General features: G+C 39.3%; 1 protein-coding gene across 1 annotated transcript in view; it reads right to left on the bottom strand.

The window, feature by feature from the left end:
* Positions 1-20,487, bottom strand: part of PDZRN3 (PDZ domain containing ring finger 3) — a 286,365-nt gene that overhangs the window by 249,353 nt on the left and 16,525 nt on the right. The window contains exons 2-3 of the mRNA XM_036739362.1: positions 17,518-17,604; positions 11,864-11,971 (exon numbers count right to left, since the gene is read on the bottom strand). Coding sequence (XP_036595257.1) covers positions 11,864-11,971; positions 17,518-17,604 — 195 coding nt within the window. The remainder of the gene's footprint in view (positions 1-11,863; positions 11,972-17,517; positions 17,605-20,487) is intronic.

Here is a 20,487-nt window from a genome sequence, read left to right as displayed (position 1 = left end):
TCTGAAGGCGCGAGTCAACCAAACAAGGTTTTTAGTACATTTAATTCTGCTGTGACTCTGTTTCCTCAGGTTTCAGTCACTGTAACACCATAACCCTTCTAAAAAGCCAGGCTTCTCAACCTCAAAAACAAACCCATCATCCAACAGACTTCCATGATCTTTCTTACCTATATTCTTTTAAAATAAAAGGAAAACAATAAAGAAAAAGAAACTAAAGGAATAAATATCAATAAAAAGGATGTTAAAATATCTTAATTGGAGGATGCCATAAAGGTTTAGATGTAGACTGGCACAGTAGAAAGAGGACAAAAGTGCTGGGTTCAAGTCTTGACTTGATATATATTAGCTATGTGAGCCCAGGCAAATCATGTCACCATTCGATACTCTAGGCAACTAATTCTCTAAAACAAGAGTTATAGAGAGTGCAAGGAGCTCCAAGTGGTCCATGAATAGATCTCAGGGCCTATGAATTTGGACACGATTAATAATCTTTATTTTTACTAACATCTAACTGAAATTTAGCATTTCTTTCAAGTAGGAATGTAGCTAACAGACTTTATTGTGAGAAGGCCTCTGTAGGTTTCACCAGACTGCCCAAGAGGTCCATGACACAAGAAAGATGAACTTCTGCTCTAAGACTAAATGATAGAGAGGGCCCTGACCTGCATTCTTGGAAAGAGTTTCCTCATCTGGGAGTTTCCTAACTTGCTGAAATCAAATGCTAAGTACCCATTTTTATCCTATAATGGTTTATTTTTTCAAAAAACCCAAGAAAATTTAAAAAATTACTCAAGTTTACTTCTACAAAATAACATAATAGGACTCTCCAAATCATCAACTTATTCACTTGTTTCCAATTAAAAAATAAAACAGTAAAACTGATAAAAAGAGATTTTAGGTAATGATGAAATTTATAAAAAATATCTGAGAATTAACCTATCAAGGAACATTTTGTTATAGAAATAACAGCAGCATTAAATACAGATATTCAATGTTCAGATTAGGCTCAGCTAACACTAGAAAGATGATAATACTATCCAAATTAATATGTAGATCTAATGCTATGATGATTAAAATACCAACAGCATATTTTAGAGAATTAGGCAAAATACCAAAACTTTGTGAAAGTTCAAATGGTCAAGAATACTAAGGGAAATGGGGGTGGCATGGGCTTTGAAGGAAGCCATACTCCTAGAAAAGAATACAATGAAAAGAGTAATTTTATAGGGGGAGAAATCCAGTTCATGATAAAAAATAGAAAAGTATATTGATGAATCCAATTAGATGAGAGTGAAATATAATAAGGTACATGATATACATACATATAAGTCTATTTGATAGTCTAAATATAGATTATGTATGTATGTATATATATACACATACTTATATAGTTTATATATTATCCATAGTCTATATTTATTCTATTTGACAGTCTATATATATTTGTGTGCTTATGTATAGTCTCTATATAGTCTATAGATATATAGATTTAAGCTTCTGAAGGTTTAAACTGCACTAGAACTTTTGGGACATTCTATATTTTACCGTATGCATTTAAAAGAATTCTGAGAAGAGCTCTACCACCTTTACCAGACCACCAAAATGGGCCAGGACACAGAAAAGTTTAAAAATCCCTGACTCAGAGGAAATTATGAAACAAAATAAGTGATTTTGATTATATAAAAAGTTTCTGCACAACAAAAAAGTGCATCTAGAATTAAAGTAAAAGAAACAATGTCGAATTTCCAAACACTACCACAGGTAATGCTAGAAGTATTCTAACTACTAAAGAATTCTTTGGAGTGAGATAAGAACATTGTAAAATAATTTCCAACCTTGATTTCTGGTCCTGGGCTATCAGCATTATCAGTGGTTCTTCTACTCCAGTGATTACTATGGAAACTAAGCGTTGTCTGGGAGGGCTATTTGCTACTCAATCCAGTCCTCCTTCTGCTAAGGCACACTGCAAAGCAGCAGCCTGGCCCAGCCTCTGAGCCACAGAAGAGCTAACATCACTTGTGGAATCAAATTCAGAATCACATATATACTCAAACACCTTTTCTTCCCCTTTGCTCTCATGGTAAAGACACATAATGAGGATATGCTGTACCACGTTTTCAGAAATCAAAGAAAGGTATGCCAAAGTTCAGCTGAGAGGTTACCAAAGCTCACATTTTTCAGAAAAATGCCATCTTTCCCTTAAGGCGCTTCAACTCTTTCCAAGCACTTTCTAAAAACCTGATATGTGACTGCAGGATTGTTTTGATTTAATTTTAAAACAGCTCATTCACAGGCCATAGGAGAAACTATGTGGTAACTCAGTGCACATGTGTTCAATTAAAAATGATTGTGAATCTGGGAAGCAGTAAATGTTCTTTAATAAAGATTCCAAGTACTACTAATCTAGAAATGAAAACAGATAAAGAGAGTGGTCTGGGTCACAAATCAGGCACAGCACATTCTAAGGTTTACAAAACTTGGAGTATAATGGAGTATATGGAGTATAACAGAAAGAGTGCTAGCTCTGGAGAGTTGGCAGATTCGGGTTCAAATCCAACCCCTGATGCTTACTACTTGGTATGAACCTGGACAAGTCACTTAACCTACAATGGAACAGATAGCTTCCCTTCCCACTTTAGAGCTGGAATCCATGAACTGTCCCATGAGTTTTTCATTGTTATGCCAATCACGCATTCATATGGCATTCAAAGGATATATGAAGGAAGACACTATCTGCATCCAGAAAAAGAATTGATAAATAGAAGTATGTATAGAATGATTTAACATAAATATACATTTTTGAGTCTAATGGTAGCCATCTCTGGGGTAGGGGAAGGGGAGGGAAGAAAAAAAAAGAAAAGTACATAATAAGTTTATAATATATTTAAAAGGAATAGCAAGCTGTATATAATAGATTTGCAGTTTCATGTGAAATCATCTTTTTATTATACTATGTTATGGAAATGATTGTTTTATTCTAGAAATTAAAAATAAGATGAATACAATTCAAAAAAAAGAACCAATGCAAAAACAAAATAGGATGTCATCTACTTTGCAATGTTCTGTTCTGTTTATGGTTAAAGAGGGCTGTGATGAGCTGTAGGTAACCAGGATGGTGCTAAGCTTTGAGTCCTTAGCATATAAGGAGCTTGGCTTTCAGAAATTGGATGTATGTTGGTAGAGAGAAGACTGCAGGAGGGAGGGGAAAAGGGATTGTTGAAGTTGAATAGAAACAAATTTAGGTTAGATACCAGGGAAAACATCCCAACAATTAGAACCCCAAACATGGAAAGGGCTGTCCCAGGAGACAACGGGCTCTTCCTGACTGGAGAGCTTCAAAGGAAAGGCTGATGGCCATTCATCAGATATGTTATAAAAGGGATTCCTTTTCGAGTATGCTTGGACTAGCTGGTTGGTGAGGTCCTTTCCAATGCTAAAATTCTGTGACACTATAGTAAGATAGGAAAAAAGCAATTGATTCTTCCTTATTTTAAAGGCAGAAATTCTAATTATTAAAATTAAGTCTGAAAGCCCACCATCCTACATTCAATGTAAAGTGAACACTCTCCTCTAGATTGCTATTCCAGATCTTATGTTCGATACCATTTTGGGGGAATTTATCACTTACGGCCTGATATACTGCTGTTAACCTTTTCCTGAGCATCTGTCTTATCTCTGTAACTAGATTATAGTGTCTTAGAAGGCAGGGACATTCTCCTGTTTCTTTGTATTTCCCTCAATGCCTTGCATGGAATAGGCAAAGAATAGTTTTGGCTGCTTTTTTTTAAAGAGTCCACCTTTTATAATTGCTTGATAAACACGGACCAACATGAAGATGAATTAACTTTCCTCTACTCTAAAATGGAGAACTCACGTTCAACAAGTCATTTCCTCTTCCTATCAACACCTCGTTCAAATCTTTTTGGTGAGTATACCAACCATATCATGATGGCTAATGAATTCTCAAATAAAAGTTCTAGAGACACAGGGAAAAAAAAAAGTGTGTTTAGACCAATGATTCCCAGCTGTGGTCCTGGGACACTGAAAGGCTTCCCCCATTAGCTCACGGGATATTACAAAATACATGAAGCGCATTTGAATTTATTTTAATTTTAAAGATGTAAAACATGCCCCAGGCTCCACTTTGGGGAGGAAAAGTGTGGGCATGATGAGTCCAAAGAAATGTGATTTATCTTCACAACTCCAAAAAAGGTTAGGAATCCCTATTTTAGGCTCGATTTGTATTCCAGAGCCCTCCAAAGACTCGGTGGGGTTGACAGGAAAGGGGAGCCTTGATGAAGAACAGGAATTAGAGTCAGAGGAACAGGAAGACATCGGGGAGAGGAGCTGTCAACAAGAGTTGTCAGGAGAAGAGGGGGAGATGGTGTATTATGCACAAGGAATGGTTCAAGATGCAGCGGCTGGTAATCTGAACATTGAAGAAAGGGGCCTACGGTCTCCAAGATACAATTCAATATGGCATACTCTTTAGTGTCCTCAAAATGATCAAAATTCAAGAAAAGGTTTCTAAAGCACCTAAGTAGAATTTACAAAAGAGACTTACAGAATTTCTAAAAGCCATGTATTATCTCAATGTATGAATGGTATCTTTTCCTCTTCCAAAGGAATTTGCACAAAGATTTCCTTTATTTTGCCAGTCTACACTGGGAAAAATAAATGGTCAGAAAAATCCACTGAAAAGTAGAATAATCACTGCTAGTTTTTTAGATTTTGCAAAAGCTCGTGGATGATTTTAATTAAATTTTTCTATTAAAGGATAACCATGAAGGATAGTTTTAAAGCTTTTATGAATTCAAAACTCCCATAAAAGTACACAGTGTCAACATGCTGTGAATTTTTATTAAAATGGGCAAGGAATCAGGCCTGGTTACTCTCTGAAGGAAAGACTTTAAGGAACCTGGTTCAAAAGTTTTAGCATGAAATACATTTAGGAATTCTGCACTGTGCCACAAACTTTGGGATAGGAGGATTTCTGTCTTGTTTTAAAGTAGCTTTCATAGATTTCTTTCTGTAGCTTGACATTTTTACTATCTATTTTTTCTTTTTTCAAGTTTCTGCTTTTTGGGGACAAGCACAATGGAATCTCACATGCCACATTGTTCATATCTGTAAGAATCAATTGATAATAAAAAACACTGGCTTCCTCCATAACACTAAATTATAGCAGTATACCAGCTGAAACCAATTGGGGAGGAAGAGAAAAAGAGAAGAAGAAATTCATTAAGGGCTTTGTTATTGCTTTATCTTCACTGAGTATAAAAGTATAGCATTTAAACTCAGGGGTTCTGAACCTGAGGTCAATGAGCTTTTAAAAAAATTCTAATTGAATTTCACCATAATAGGCTTCCTTTGTTATACTATGTATTTTATTTTATACATTTAAAACATTCTTCTGAGAAGGGGTCCACACCACAAAAAAAGGTTAAAAACCCCAGAGTTGACTAGTCCTTGAAAATTAAACAAAAATGTTATAATATTAATAATACTTAACTAGGTTGTAATGACCCACTATTGGTCTTTTCAGAGGTTGACCAGGAAGTTTGTTCAATTCAATTCCCAAATGCCCAAGCATTTCTTAGGAAGCTACCATATGCATTAGATTGAGATAGGTGCTAGGGATACCCAGAAGGAAAAAACAAAACAACACATTTGTCCAGTCTCTGCCCTAAGAGGGGGCATTCTCTTGGGGATACTGCCTAAAGTGTTTGCATAGGTACCCTTTCCATCTTTTCCTTCAAATGTGATAGGTAATAAGAGGAGGAAATGGTTTGTGGGGAGGAAGGTGAGGAGACACAAAAGAACTGATGCTGTGAGGATAAGAGAGTTATTTTAAATAAAAAACTCCAAGGAAAATAGACTCATTTGTAATTTATCTAATATGGTGTCATTCAAGAGTTGTACAACCAGACAAGGAGGTGGGCTGGCCACATAATGCAAAGTGATGGATAAGCCACTTGTCCACACGCAGTGTCCGGGGAACAAGAGGAAAGTCCCTGGGCACACTGGATGAACACCTAGTAGAATGAGATCATGCTATGGAAGGACATGTGATCAATGCCATTGCTGATGAGTACCCAAGCTGATAAGATAACAGACCAACCCGGAAGTCTAGATCAATGGCAGTGACATAGAAAGAGTCGAAACGTCACTTCTGAACAGCCAGACTTCCAAATGTCTGGAAAAGGAGCTTTGGAACCAAAATTCCACAGCCAAAACAAAGAGGTTCCAAAATAACTAACTAAAGTAGGCAAAGGTTGTTTTTTGAATATTTAAAGATTTTAGGGTTTTGGTGGGGTGGGGAAGTTATCCTGGATCATGTGGAAGATTGCTACACTCCCCCCATTTCACTTCGAGGGGCTTGGAAATAAATTCTGGCACCACTCTGTTAACAGCAGCATTGTGTGAGCCTTAGTGCTAACGTTGCCCAGGCCAAATCTTATTCCTACCTCTGCTTGCTTAGTAGTAAAAACATCTCTCAGGGTTCTAGTACAAAGCTGGGCTCATTTGTAGATTAAATCAATATACATAAATGTCAGAGTCTACCTTGCCCCACTGATGGAATGGAAAATTAGCAAAAAATCTTCTGGATCACAGCAAAGGATTTCCCCCACCAACACCAAAAATAACATGGGAAATTTCAAAATCTAGCTCATCCAATGTGACTTCTATTTTTCTCAGTTAGTCCCACGGAAATAAAGAAAAGAAAAGGATTTTTTGGTTTTTGGTTTGTTTTCCTCCTAAAGAGAATTACGCTATGGTGTTTTAACAAAGTAACTATAAAGCCCTACCCCATTATTAACAAAGTGGCTAGCAAAGTCACAGTTTGCTCAACCACATCCATGGCCTTAAATGAGTGCCGGCAATGGGGAAATGGCTGATCCTTTCTAGACAATATCATAACTAGCTTTGTCAGAAGTGACAAAATCACTAACTCGAACACAAACAAAACAGAGAATGACTGACTTGCTCAAATGCCTGGGAGGTTAGACAGCTCATGCGCCTACCTCTTAAGGCCTCCAAATCATAACATTACCCACATGTCAGCTTATTTATGGAAGATTATACAGAAGGATGATTATTGGCAATACAGAAACATCTGAATGTGGAAAATCACATTTGTAATTCACTAAAGAGAACAAACTCTGTGGTCCAAAAAAGTATCAGACATCTTAAGTCCAGTATGTAGCATCTCATCCATACAATTACTATAAAAAATTCACCTCCAAGATAACGGCAAATAATTCCATAACAGAATGCTCCTGAGAACAATTTTCCCAAATGTAATCAAGTAATCCATAAGCACTTATTAAGTACCTACTATGGGCCAGGCCCTGGGCTAGATACTAGAGATATAAAGACAAAAAAAAAATGAAACCATCCCTGCCCTCAAGGAGCTTTTATTCTATAGGAAAGAAATGGAGTCAAAAGAGCTCCTCCAAAAAGAGCTCCCCATATTCCTCCAAACTGAGCAAAAAGAATTGATTAAAACCCGAATTCTAAATAGCATCTGAAATACAAACTATAAAAGAAAAGGCTCAGAACTGTATAAAGGAACACGCATAAATGGAAGTTTTGAAAACTGGAGCTTAGAATAGCTAAGTGACATGGTTTCATAATTTATAGAGAGGGGTTTGCTAGGGATTCATGGAAAGAGAGAGGTGGTCCTCCGCATCTTCTAGTGGAAGAAGATTAAATTACTCAACATGAGATATGTGTTTTGAAATGAGAAATTATGAAGATAGACAGAAATTCCCCCAAACTGGCATGCTAAATGAACCTCACGTTCTTTTCAAACAAAGTCACTGCATTGGCAGTGAAATTGGACAGAAAAAATGCCATCTTTATTTCAACATAATTGATTTCCTTTTTAATTGTAGTCTGAGAATGGGGCCCCAGGTCACCAGACTGACCCCCCCCCCAAAAAAAAATTAAGAAGACCTGCTCTACGGAGAAAAAGAGGCAGCTGGGGAAATTATATCCTGGTCCCTTATTCTTAGACTATTCCAAAAGCCAACAAGGAGAGAGCAAAAAGATGACAACAGAGTAAATGCTGATTCTTTTCACTCTGGTACTTTCTTGAGCAGGATGGATCCAGACTCATGACTTCAAAGCTGTGGGGAAAACCAATGTGGGCACTGGTGTGGATGGAGAATCTAGCCTATGGCTTATAGTCTAGCTGATAAGAGGCATTGATACAAGTTATAGGACTTGCCTATATTCACCAGCCAGTACAGATCAGACACTGGACTTGAACTCAGGTTTCCTTGACTCTGAGTCTAGCCCTCAGTCGACTATGCCATGGTCTGGACCAATGATTTAATTGGTGTAGACACTTCCTGGTGAGGAAACTCCCTTTACCAAAGCAGAAGGAGGCAGGTTGGAGAGAGAGGGGAGAGGAAGAGGAAGGGAAAGGAGAAGATGAACTTGCATCTTATTATTTTTATTCGACTTCAAAAAGCAGTTATTTCATTCACATGTTAAATAGTTCACAGAACAATAAACATAAAAAAATACTAGTAGCATAATGACTGTGTCCAGGACCATTTCTATTTGACAGGCATCAAACCAGATGAGAATATTTTTTCAAGAATAACACCAAAAAGAGTGGCCACTTCCAGAGTGCTTTAAAGTTTGCCAAACGCTCACTTTACAGACATTACCTCATTTGAGTTTTACTCCATCCCTGGGAGGTAGGTACCACAGGTACTTTTGCCTCATTTTATAAGTGAGGAAACTGAGGCCCAGAGAGGTTGAGTGATTTGCCCATATCACACAGCTTGTAAGGCAGGATCTGGACCAAGGTCCAACTCCAGTGCTCTAGTAACAAAACTGTGGTTCCTTTCCAACAATTTCCACATTGCTATTTTGCAAACAATTTTTTTAGATAAATAACTTATGTATATTACTTTACACTATCCCTTTTCCCCAATTCCCAGCACATGTTATTTACTATGAAAACTGGAATGATTGTTTTACATAGCATTCTCCTGCTTTTCTTGGGTCTCCACATTTGGGGCCAAGTCTAACCACTAGGTCTCTGTTACCTGAATGAGGCCCCTCAGAGAACTTTGCAGCACCATTCCCTAGATGTGGGCATAGGACGTCTGGGTCACTGAGAATTCCCTGTAGTACTTTGCCCTCCTGACACCTGAAGCTGCAATGTTAAATATTAAAACTATGCCTCGTGCTAAAATGAGACAGAAAGCAGATGCACCAGCATGCATTGGTGAGAGTCACTGAAATCTCTGTGTTGCTTCAAAGAGATTTGCAGTTGATTGATACATGCGTGATGTGTCAACTGCAATTATCTAGATCATTTTGCTCTTGTGACTTCCATTCTTTTCTTTCAGGCACAAGAATGTGATTCATATTTCACATACTGACTGAAGGGAAAAGGGGGCTTACCAGAAACTGTACTGAAAATTCAAATACAGACTGCCTTTTGCCAAAAGCAAATCCTCCACAGCTGTATATTTCTCATTTGCAAAACAGAAGAGCAATGAAATTCCATTACTTAGAAAACTGGCTGTAGGATCATTTCCTTGGCAACAAACACTTCACTTATCTTTTTGAACAATAGACCCACAAAATTGCTTCTTTTTCAAAACAAGCAGTAAGTGCACATCTTAACTCCAATGAAGGCTGTCCTTCCCAGAAAAATTGTAGTTTAATGACATCGAACCCTCTCTGTTCAGAAAGAGATTTATCTTGGAACACATGACTACCTTTTGAAGACAAGAGCTCTGTAACTAAAGAAAAAAGACACAATATTCCTGACCCGCACTGTTTTAAAAGAAATCAAATGTATGTGAAGAAACAAAAAACTTCAGTTAAGATCAGTTTGGTGGAGTTTAGGTAGTTGGTCTTCGGGCTGCCCAATTCCTGCCAGCTTTGGAGGAGCACATGACCATATTCCAATAGGGTGGCAGGAGCTTAGCTCACCACTTTGTGTTCAATCTGTCAGGTACATCATTGGGTGAATAAAAGGTCATGAGGATCTTCTAAATGAAGGTGTTATGTGAACACATACGTAAGAGCTAATGCCTGCTGGTTTGTTGTGTATTTTTTTCCTTACAGATGACTTATTTGGGCTCCAAAGAATTCATCTACTTTTCAGTTTCCTAAACCACCGTATTATTTTCTGGAATTGCTTTGTTAGAAAAGCCAACAGTATTGAGCCTATATGTTTAAATATTAAACCAGAGATCCAGTAGGGAGCTGTGATCTTTTTCAGCCTGAGGAGCATCCAGGGGAGTCTAGTCACAGCCCCTCTCTGGCTATGTAGCTAAGTCCTGAGAAGATGGTAAAAGGTGCTTAAAGGTGAAGTGATATGTCCGGGATTGTATGGCAATTAACTGTCAGCTGATCAGTCAACAAACAATTATTAAGAGCTTACTTTATGTGCCAGGCACTGTATGAAGCTCTAGACATACAAAAAAGGCAAAACCAGTCATGCACCTGATACAGAAACACATATGCACATGTATACATGCACACATACATTTTGTGTGTATGTGTGTGTAAGTAAAAATTTAGAAAATTTTTTTCTAAATTTAAAAGAATTTAATAGGGAAAGGCATTAGAAGTGGGGAGCACTGAGAAAGGCCAACTACAGAAAGTAGGACTGAAACTGAATCTTGAAGGAAATTTGAAAAATGAAGAGGTAGAAACAAGGAGAGGCGAGTAATCCAAACATGAGGGGCCAACCACTGCAAATGGAAGAGATAGGAAATGGAATGTCACATTGGAGGGGGGCAAACTGAATTGTAAAGTACATAGAGGGGAGTAAAGTGTAAGGAGACCGGAAATGTAGAAAGAGCCTTAAATGTTAATAAAAGGATTTTATATCTGATCAGGGAGGTAATAGGGAGCCATTGGAGTTTACTGAGTGTGTCTGTAGCCAGAGACATTGCCAGGTCTCTGCTTTAAAAAGCTCGCTTTTACTGCTTAGTGGATGGATTGGCGGTGAGACCAGTCTGAAAGCTGTTATGACAGTCCAGCCAAGAGGTCTTTCTGACTCCAAGCCTAGCAATCTATGCACTATACAACACTGAGCCTAAGAAAGATTTCAAAATAACATTAAGGAAATTGTTCAATTGCTTAATTGTTGAAATTAAAAGAAAACAATTCAAGAAAACAGACTCACTTCCACTTAACAACTCAGAATATCCCCAGTGTTTTCTCCAAAATCTGAAGTGCTCCAAAGGGGAAAAGGCCTTGGTAGCCAGATGTGCTATTACAGGAAATGTAAATTAAACTGATGCGGTGCAGAACAGAAATTAAGATGAAAATGCTAACGATAATTGCAGATGAGGGACTTTTCTCTGCACATCCGTCAGAAAATTGTCTATGGGCATCATAAAAGGAAGCACAAGGGCAAAGCAGAGAAGTGATTTATGTCATGTAACCCATGTACGCTGAACTTTGGAGGCTTTTGCATGGCTCTGAAGCCTACAGAAAAGTACCTTGGCAACTGAAATAAATACAGTCCCAATTTACACAACAGAGATTTCACATCTGGTGTTTAACTAACATCCAGACTCCCATTGGTTTCCTAACAAAACTACAAGCAGAGTACACCAAAGAGATGCCTGATCCCGTTGAGAGAGGGGGAGAGAAATCCTGACCACGCCATTCATAATCTGGCTCCTCTATATTTAGAGAAGACCTCCTCTTAGTACAAAGACAATCAGAACTAGATCTAACAAAGCACACTTTGACTGTCTCCTCAAAACACTTGCCTCATTCATCCCACCAGCCCTCTACCAAACAGGCTACCTTGGGTGGGTTTTCAGAGATGGCATTCAGAGTATGAATAGGCACTGTCCACTATTCCACATACCTCAATAATCCGGTCATGAATCTGCAGCCCTCCTTCTTTGGCAGCTGGCCCGCTGTCAACTATTTTTGATACAAAAATTCCTTCACTGGATGATCCCTCTTGATTATCCTTTGGAGGTAAGGAAAACAAGATAATATTAGGTTTTCCATGAAATAAACTCTTATATGCCTAAGACAATAATTCCTACTGTCAACAAAGAAAGTGGTTATGGGAAAGCATTTTTGAACAAACCCCGATCTCTCTAAGCCTCCCTGGGTCCTTGAGTCATGAGTCAGGCCTCTGACTTTCTGAGAAGGAGGGCAGCTTACTGCTAGCACAGCTTCCTTTTCCAAAATCACAAGGCTTAAAACAGGCTCAGAGAAGCCTCTTATCTTATACATGAGCTTTGCTCAAAACAGCACCAGAATGAGTTACATCTAAGTGTGTGGATTAAATTTCCACTAATTTACAGATGTATTTATAAATTAAAAAGCACAAACATGTGGTGTTTCCAAACAAAATCATTTGGTAAAATAAATTCAGGATGTTGCACAAATCTACTAGGTGGATGCATTTCAAGCAAGGAGAAGCTCCCATCTATATTAACTACACTAGATACCAAGTGTGTGTGGTGGGAAGGGTGCAGGGGCGGGGTGTTTAGAGGGAGTGGCTCTGGTTTATGCCACACTCTCAATCTCTAACCTGTTTAAAGATTGTAGTTCAATCAAGCCCATTAAAGTCAATGATAAATATAGGGAGATAGAGGCAGAACACAAAAAATTATATCTCTTTGGGACAAAATGTTACTAAATATGAGTAACCTAAATTAAAATTCTCAATTTAAAGCATACTTCAAGTACTATTCCATCCCTCAATGTGCACTACTTGTATAATACAGCTGTAAGTTTCAAATAAGATCTGGGCTCATTTTTTGGCATTTCTTCCCTTTGTGACTTTGATTAAGTCCCTTATTCTCTCTGGTCCACAGACTCCTCATCTGTAAAATCAGGGAACTGGACTAAATGGTCTCCCTTTGTAGTTCTAATTCTATGAACCTGTAAGTCTTTACAAGATGGTGAGGTGTAGACCGATAAAAGTAAGGCTAAGGGATTCATAAGTGGTTGAATGACTGGACCCAAAATCCTTAGACCTGTCCTTGGCCCTTTGCTGGTTAACATTTTTATCAATAACTTGAATGTAAAAAAAGATGACATATTTTCAAATCTGCTAATGAACTGGGAAGGATAGCTAACACATCATATAACAGAATTAAGAACTAAACAGTTCAATCGTCCAAGACAATGAAGTGAAGGTAAAAAAGATTAAATCTGACATGGAAAAATGTAAAGTTCTACATCTGGGTGCAGAACTTGGGTTCAAAAGGTCAACTATGTAAGTAGAGAATGGGGGAAGATATGGTTACTCAAGAGATTGTGTGAAAAATAACTAGGAGTCTTAGTGAACTTAAAGCATAATGAGTCAACATTGTGGCATGTAAGAGAAGGAGAAGGAGGAGGAGGAAGAGTAGAGCAAGGAGGAGGAGGAGGAGAAGGAGAAGAAATCCTTAATGCAATAATCAGCTGCATTGATAGAAGTATGCCATTCAGAATGACAGAAATGATAGCCTTGCTTTATTCTGACTTGGTCAGACCACACATAGAGCATTGTACTCAATTCTGCATGCTGGATCTTATGAAGGGCATATTGACAAGTTATAGCACATTCAAAATCAATGGAAGAATCTGAGTCTATTTAGTCTGGAGAGAAGACCTAGCCAAAACACACTGGCCACCTCAAAGTACCTGAAGGACTATCATATGGGGGAGAAGTTCATCAGGTTGCTCTTAGCCCCCATGGGCAGAAGCTCCAAAAACATAATTTAATGCTCAAAAAAAGGAAAAAAACTTTCTAAAACTTAAAGCCTCAAAAAGTACCATGAGATGCCTCTGAAGCTAGGGAGCTGTTACTAATGCTGGAACGGTTGAAGTGGCAGCTAGAGAGGCACTAACTAAAAAACGGATGAAGGCCAGAAGGAAGGTGCATGAAATTAATTCAGAAATAGCAAAAGAGTCATTTGGGGGAATAAGTAAGAGAAGAGTAGATATAGGCAAGGCAGGCGTAAAGAAGAAGACATAAAACCAAATGAAAATTGACAATCAAGTAAGAAAACGTGAATCGGGGCAGCTAGGTGGTGCAGTGAGTAGAGCACTGGCCCTGGAGTCAGGAGGACCTGAGTTCAAATTCGGCCTCAGACACTTGACACACTTACTAACTGTGTGACCTTGGGCAATTCACTTAACCCCAACGGCCTTCCTTCCCCCCTGCAAAAAAAAATGCGAATCATCCATACACAAACATTTTGAAAGGCCATTGTCCAGTGATGTTATCCTTAATTAGCCTGGATGCTGCTAGAGGAAAATCTCCAGAAAGATCTCCATTATTTTTTCTGGTCCAGTTTTTCTCAGAGGCTATTTCCTACCCATGTCTCCTCATACGTGTGTCCTTACTCCTGTCCTGCCTCTTTTCTTGAAACCCCATATCCAGATCTTCCATGTTTGGAAGTTTCCGGCCTCCAAAATTCCTGCTTAGTAGATGACTGTTCCCCCCCACCCCCGCCTTTGACCTCAGGGGCTGGAAGCCAATCAAACTCATCTGAGCAGAAGCCCTCCAAAATGCAGGAACAGTTCTGATCCATAAATGGCCACAATCCCTCAGCTGAGCTAACGATTACCTGAGCTATCATGAAGAAAGGAGCCAGGAATTCCAGGCTACCATGGACTTGCCCTTCTTGTCACGGCCCTGAAGCTCCCTAGCTATATCCCTGGCTCCAGGGTGAGGTGCTCAGAGGGATCCCCTAGCACCCTCCCTTTGTTATCCCTGCTGGCTGCTCCCTTCGGTGTGTGCAGTTAAGCCCTCCCTTAAACATGCCACATAAAAAGGCTGCTTGCTTTCAAAAGTGACTAAATCATCTAAGCCTTTTGTGAAGCTCTTCTAGACTCAGTAAGACACCCTGACAGATTTATTCCTAATAATGTCTTTTAAGTTATTGCTGATAAATGTTATCTAATATAATTAATTATGTGACTGGATTCAGCTGGGAGTGTTAAGCAAATGGAAGAATTTGGTTTTTAATCCAATGCTGACTTTCTAGCAGCATGCAATTACTGGCACTCGTGAAAAGTTTGATAAAACAAGTTGTTTCATTAGGGAGATTAAAAGTAAATGAATGAATGATATAACTTTCACCTCCTGCATGATGTCCCAGATCATGTAATAAGGCACTTTACATCAAAGCCTTCTGGTTGAGATATTTTGTAGCACAACTCAAGCATTTACACAAGGATTCTGTGGAAAACACACACAATCTGTTTTATTACACTCTACATAAAGTACATAACAGTGTGTGGACACTGTTACTTATCTGGGGGTTTTAGCATGTGCTAGATATATTGCCAGATTTTCCAGGCAACAGTATAGAATGACTTTAGGCCCTGGGATGGTATTTCTGCTAATCAGAATGGGGGGGGGGGGGAAGGGAGAGTGAGAGGGAGAAAAAGAGGGAGAGGGAAAGAGAGAAGGGAGAGAGACAGACAGACACACAGAGATACAGAGAGACAGACAGACACAGAGAGAGAGATAGAAGATGGATACAGAGGGACAGAGAGAGTGAGAGTGAGAGAGACAGACAGAGAGACTGAGAGGGAGAGGGAGAAACAGAGAGAGAGAGCGTTCTGTGATAAACATATGCCTACAGAGCCAAAGTTTTCCCTGGGGTACGTATGTGTATGTAAAGTTCCCACTGAAGACAGTGTGAACTGAAAATACTTAAAAGAAGGGCAAACTATAGTCTGGTTTGTTCTCAAATGGGGAGGAGAAAGGGAGAGGAAAGGGGAGGGAAGGAAGAAAGAGAAAGAGAAGAGAGAGCAGAAAGAGAAAGGGAGGAAGGGAGAGGGAGAGAGGGAGAGGGAGAGAGAGAGAGAGAGAGAGAGAGAGAGAGAGAGAGAGAGAGAGAGAGAGGAGAAGGGAGGGAGAGGGAGAGAAGAGCTCAGAGTTGTTTATAAATATAAGGCAGAATCTTTTCTCTGATGCTTACCATCTGTTGCCTTGGCCAAGTCACTTTTCCACCTTAGGCCTCAACTTCCTTATCTGTAAAAAGGGTGGGGCTTGACTAGAGCCTCGAAGGTCCCTGCTAACTCTACAGAATGACCACACTGAGATCCATCTCCTGACTGATTTTCCTGTGATTCTGACACAAAAAAAGGAGAGCAGTACATTGCAGAACTCTGCCCTCCTTTCCTCCCTCTATCACTAGGTTGGAAAACCCTGAACTTTAGCCTAAGAAACAGGGATCACCGCCCCCCCCAGCCCCATTCTAAACGTGTGTTATTCACCACTGTAGAACTCATGGAGTCTCTGCCCTGAGAGGTCTGTAATGGTTTACTGGTATTCAGGTCCAAAGGCCTGGGAACAGTTTCCAAACCTTTCCAAGTATAGCAAAAATGCCATTTAAATGTCTGCAATGAATCTGGCAGATTTTCATTTTCCTCTAATCTGGTCTATATAGACAAAGTCTGTGATGAGAAGAAGATGTTATAACCAAAATCAAATGCTAAGACAACATTCAGCCTCAAGTTCCACTACATTTCCCTTTGATGTGGCTCTGGAAGACCCAGTAGGATCACAGGATCCATGATTCCCAAAGTTACCTCCCTGAATCCCTCCTGACAAAAATACTTGGGTCTCTTCTGGATTCGCTTATCTATGTGCATATTGTTTCCCACCAGCAGAATGCAAGCTCTTTGAGGACCAGGACTGTTTTATTTCATCTTTCCATCGAAGGCTATGCTCCCTTCACCCCTGGCCCCATTCACTCCTCCCTCTCCAGACTTCTTCACCGCCAGAGCAGCAGCCAAGGCCCTGGTGGCCAGGCTTCCAGCTCTTTACATTTCATCTTCCCCATTAGATTGGGAGGCCCTTGAGGGGAGGGACCATTTTGCTAGCTTATGTTTGTATCCCAGGTGCTTAGCATACTGCCTGGTACACAGTAACTGCTCAATTAATGCTACCTCCAGTTCATTAAGTCAGGGCCAGGTATATAGTAAGTGCTTAATGTTGCTGGAAGGGACCTTGGAGGAGCTTGTCTAGTTCAATTACTTCATTCTACAGATGAGGAAACTGAGGCAAATCCCTGCAAAGTTGTGAACAAATCCGAATCCTGGGGGGTGGGGGGGCAGAATAGTGGACAAAGGTTTTGGACAAACTAGATAATCAGTCGCTGAAAAATTCAGAGTTGGCAGAATAAAAGAAAATCCAGATATAAGGCTTCAGCCTTAGAATCCAAACACATTCTAGTGAGCATAGGAGAGAGTGAAAGTGACTTATTAACCATACATGTCACATAGTACTTAATTCAGTAGTGTCTAATTACCAAATAAATGGAAATGGACCCAAAGCAAACCTGTTTAATTAGCTCTGATCCCCAGGACAGTGATAATTGTGAGTGATGAGACAAAGAAGATACCTTATAAACTTGAATATTAGATGCTATTAGACAGGCATTTGCCCCAGAGAATTATATGAATCCAGCAGGTTTCCCACCCCTCACCCTCAAGCCCTGACCCATATGGTTCTCTACAACAGGAAAAGGCAAAAACACATTTTAGCAATTAACATACCACACACGGTCGGCCACCAATAATATTAAATCCCAGAGAGCCAGAGTCACGATGAAGGACAAGAGTCATTGTTTTCATTTCTTCACCCTATGGGGAAGAGGTAAATTAATTCAAAACTTTATTTATCACCAGGAAATTGCTAGTGTGGGTTTTCAATCAATTCATTAATTCACAGATCACTGAACTGCCCATTTTCCAACTAAGAGCATTATCTTCATAAGTTGCACCAAGAAAGTTTTTTGGTCAACAAGAGGTGTGACCACATCTTGGTTTAGATTACATGCATTTCTAAGTGTCCTAGTACATAAGAGTTATTGAGGACTGTCCCAATCAGAATGGATGCCCAATAGAAGAATGCGTAGGGATGTCTAGACATGTCTGAGGCATACTTTCCATGAGTGTGACTCCCGGGTCTGTAAATCCATTTTCAGGCTGATAGCTCTATCATGTGCTGTCTAGACTTCTAGTATTATGTTTGCTTCTCCAAAGCTCAAACCAACAGTACCTATGGATCATGAATGGCTCAAGGAATAGTATTCCTCAAGGTTTAAAGCCCTCTCCCCCAAATATCAATAATATTTACATTATGGTAATCAATTAAAATTCAGCTTTCAAAGTCAGACCCATTTTGGAGGGGTAGCAGAGAGGCAAAAGCCCAATTATCATCCACAGGACATTAGTAAATTAAGGCCAGTCCAATATATGTGAGCCCCAGAATATTGAAAACACTCTAAGACTAGGGAAAGCTCAGCTTCTTTAAATCCAAAGTAATGGAGAGGTCACCTGTGTACTGTGCTAGACAATGCAGTGGGAAAGAAGCAGGGTTAGGAAATTAAGATGAATTTAACTTTCACAGAAAACTGTCTCATGACTATATTTTTGCTAGAGAAACTAAGTCTTTTTATACATAGCTAAAGTGATTTCAATGGTCTAATAATAATAATATTTATTTATCAATTCAAGGTTTGCAATGTCACATCTCATGTGATCCTCACAAGAATCTGTGACATAAATTCTATTATTATTGGAAATTGAAGCTGAGCAAGGTTAGGGGACTGCCCGGGGTTGCACAGCTGGAGTGTATCTACAGCCATATTGGAATTCAAGTTCCTGACTCTAAGTCTGGTGCGCTACCCAGTGAGCATTTCTGAGTCTTTGGGAATGAATCTTCCTGGATATTAATATAACAAACAGCTACACAGGCACCTAGAAATTGAGATTTATTCTGAATATACTACCATAAAGCAAAGTATCAGAGTTTACACAATCTTCCAGGAGAAAAGCATACTTTTTTTTCTCAGAATAACAAGCCAGCTTGGCAATGAAGAGACAGTAGACCTTTGAATAAGGACCAGGGTTCAAATCCTGCCCCTGTCACTAACTGGCTGTGTGAGTCTGGTCAAATCCCTTAACCTCTCAGTGACCCAGGAAACTCAGACTAAAATTTTTAGAGGAAAGGGGTTATCTACATTGCTTTCCACTTGGGAAGTTCTCACCTCCCATGAGATCTCAGGTCCTGACTTCCCATCCTCACCACCCCAAACAGCTAGCTTTCAAAGAATGGCTTCCCTTGGCAAGATAATCCCACTTTTCTGAGCTTTGCTATCCCATCATTCCAAAGTCCTGCTCCACTGACTGTAGCACTTTCCAGCCCACGGCTCTGGCTCCATATTTGGGAAGGATGCCTTTGTCCAGGGGAGCCAAATGAAATGAAATCATTAATGACTAATGAGCTGCATTGTGGAGGAGTTTTCATTTCCCAAAGCCCTTAAGAGCCAACCCTTCTGCATTGAGCTTGAAAGCAGAAAGTTTCTTTACTGGTAAACATTACAGAAACAGACACATCACTGCAGAAATCCCACCACAGCAAAGTCCCTCCTTCTCACTGACAAAACAAACTTTTGGATCCCAATTCTTTCTAATTAAACGACTGTGGCATTCAAGTGAAAGTTTAACGAGAACAGAAACTTTATGACTGAAGTATCGCTTCATGACAAAAACATATAATACTTTATATCAAAGAGAACCCTATAGACTCTACCATGTCACTTTTGTGGCAGGGGGTGGGGGAGGTAGAAATGAGTTTTTGGATCTATGGTTCCATGAGTATGGGAAACTCCCAGCATGGAAACTTCCTCCACTGGTATACATGTCAACTAATGTGTAATGTCTAGTCTAAACTTGTTATTTGAGAGCACTGAGAAATAAATGACTTGGCCAGGGTCACACAGTTATATGTATCAAAACTCTCTATTCACTGTACCATGAAGGTTCTCACCAACCCAATGAGATTCGAGATAGATATAAAAGTAGAGTTACTGAGGTTACTCCTCAGTATCAAGAAGGAAAGGTTATTACCAGCTTCTGGGGGTGGGGGGATGATCCCAGGAAGGCTTCATGGAAGAAGAAAAATATTAATTGGGCTTTAAAAGGTAGGTAAGAACTTATTAGGAGATGGCAGATATTTCAACCCCTTTTATTGGAAATTTTTCATAAAAATCAGTAAAAATTAACTCACTAAACACCAGTAATCACCACCAGAAACATTTATAAATGGCATCCCTCTTTTTGGTGCAGTGCTAAAGGTGTTAGGTTTTGAGGGTCTGGGTTCAAATTCCAACTTTACCATCACCAGCTATGAGGCATTTGGTAAGTCATTTCTCTCTAAGCTTCAGTGTCCTTACACGCAAAATGAGAGACAGACTACAGAGATTCTAGGATCAATTTCAACTTTGTATCTTACTGTCTAAGATCTTAATTTGGTCCACAGACATGCCAGTCAATCACAATCACTGTCCTGCCAGATAAAACCACAAATTTGCCTAGAGGTTACGGAGCAGAAATAGGATGATACTGATTAATATGGGGTACAAGATATATAAGAAAACAAAAAAAAATCTGCTCTGTTATATTAGAAAGGTAAAAGAGGTCCATCCAGACATCTGAACAAGTTATCTTATGTGTCTGGCT

This window comes from Trichosurus vulpecula, chromosome 9 (genome assembly GCF_011100635.1).
Source record: "Trichosurus vulpecula isolate mTriVul1 chromosome 9, mTriVul1.pri, whole genome shotgun sequence".
Lineage (NCBI taxonomy): Eukaryota > Metazoa > Chordata > Mammalia > Diprotodontia > Phalangeridae > Trichosurus > Trichosurus vulpecula.
The sequence above is the reverse complement of the archived record's forward strand: the minus strand, read 5'-3'. Positions and strand labels throughout refer to the sequence as shown.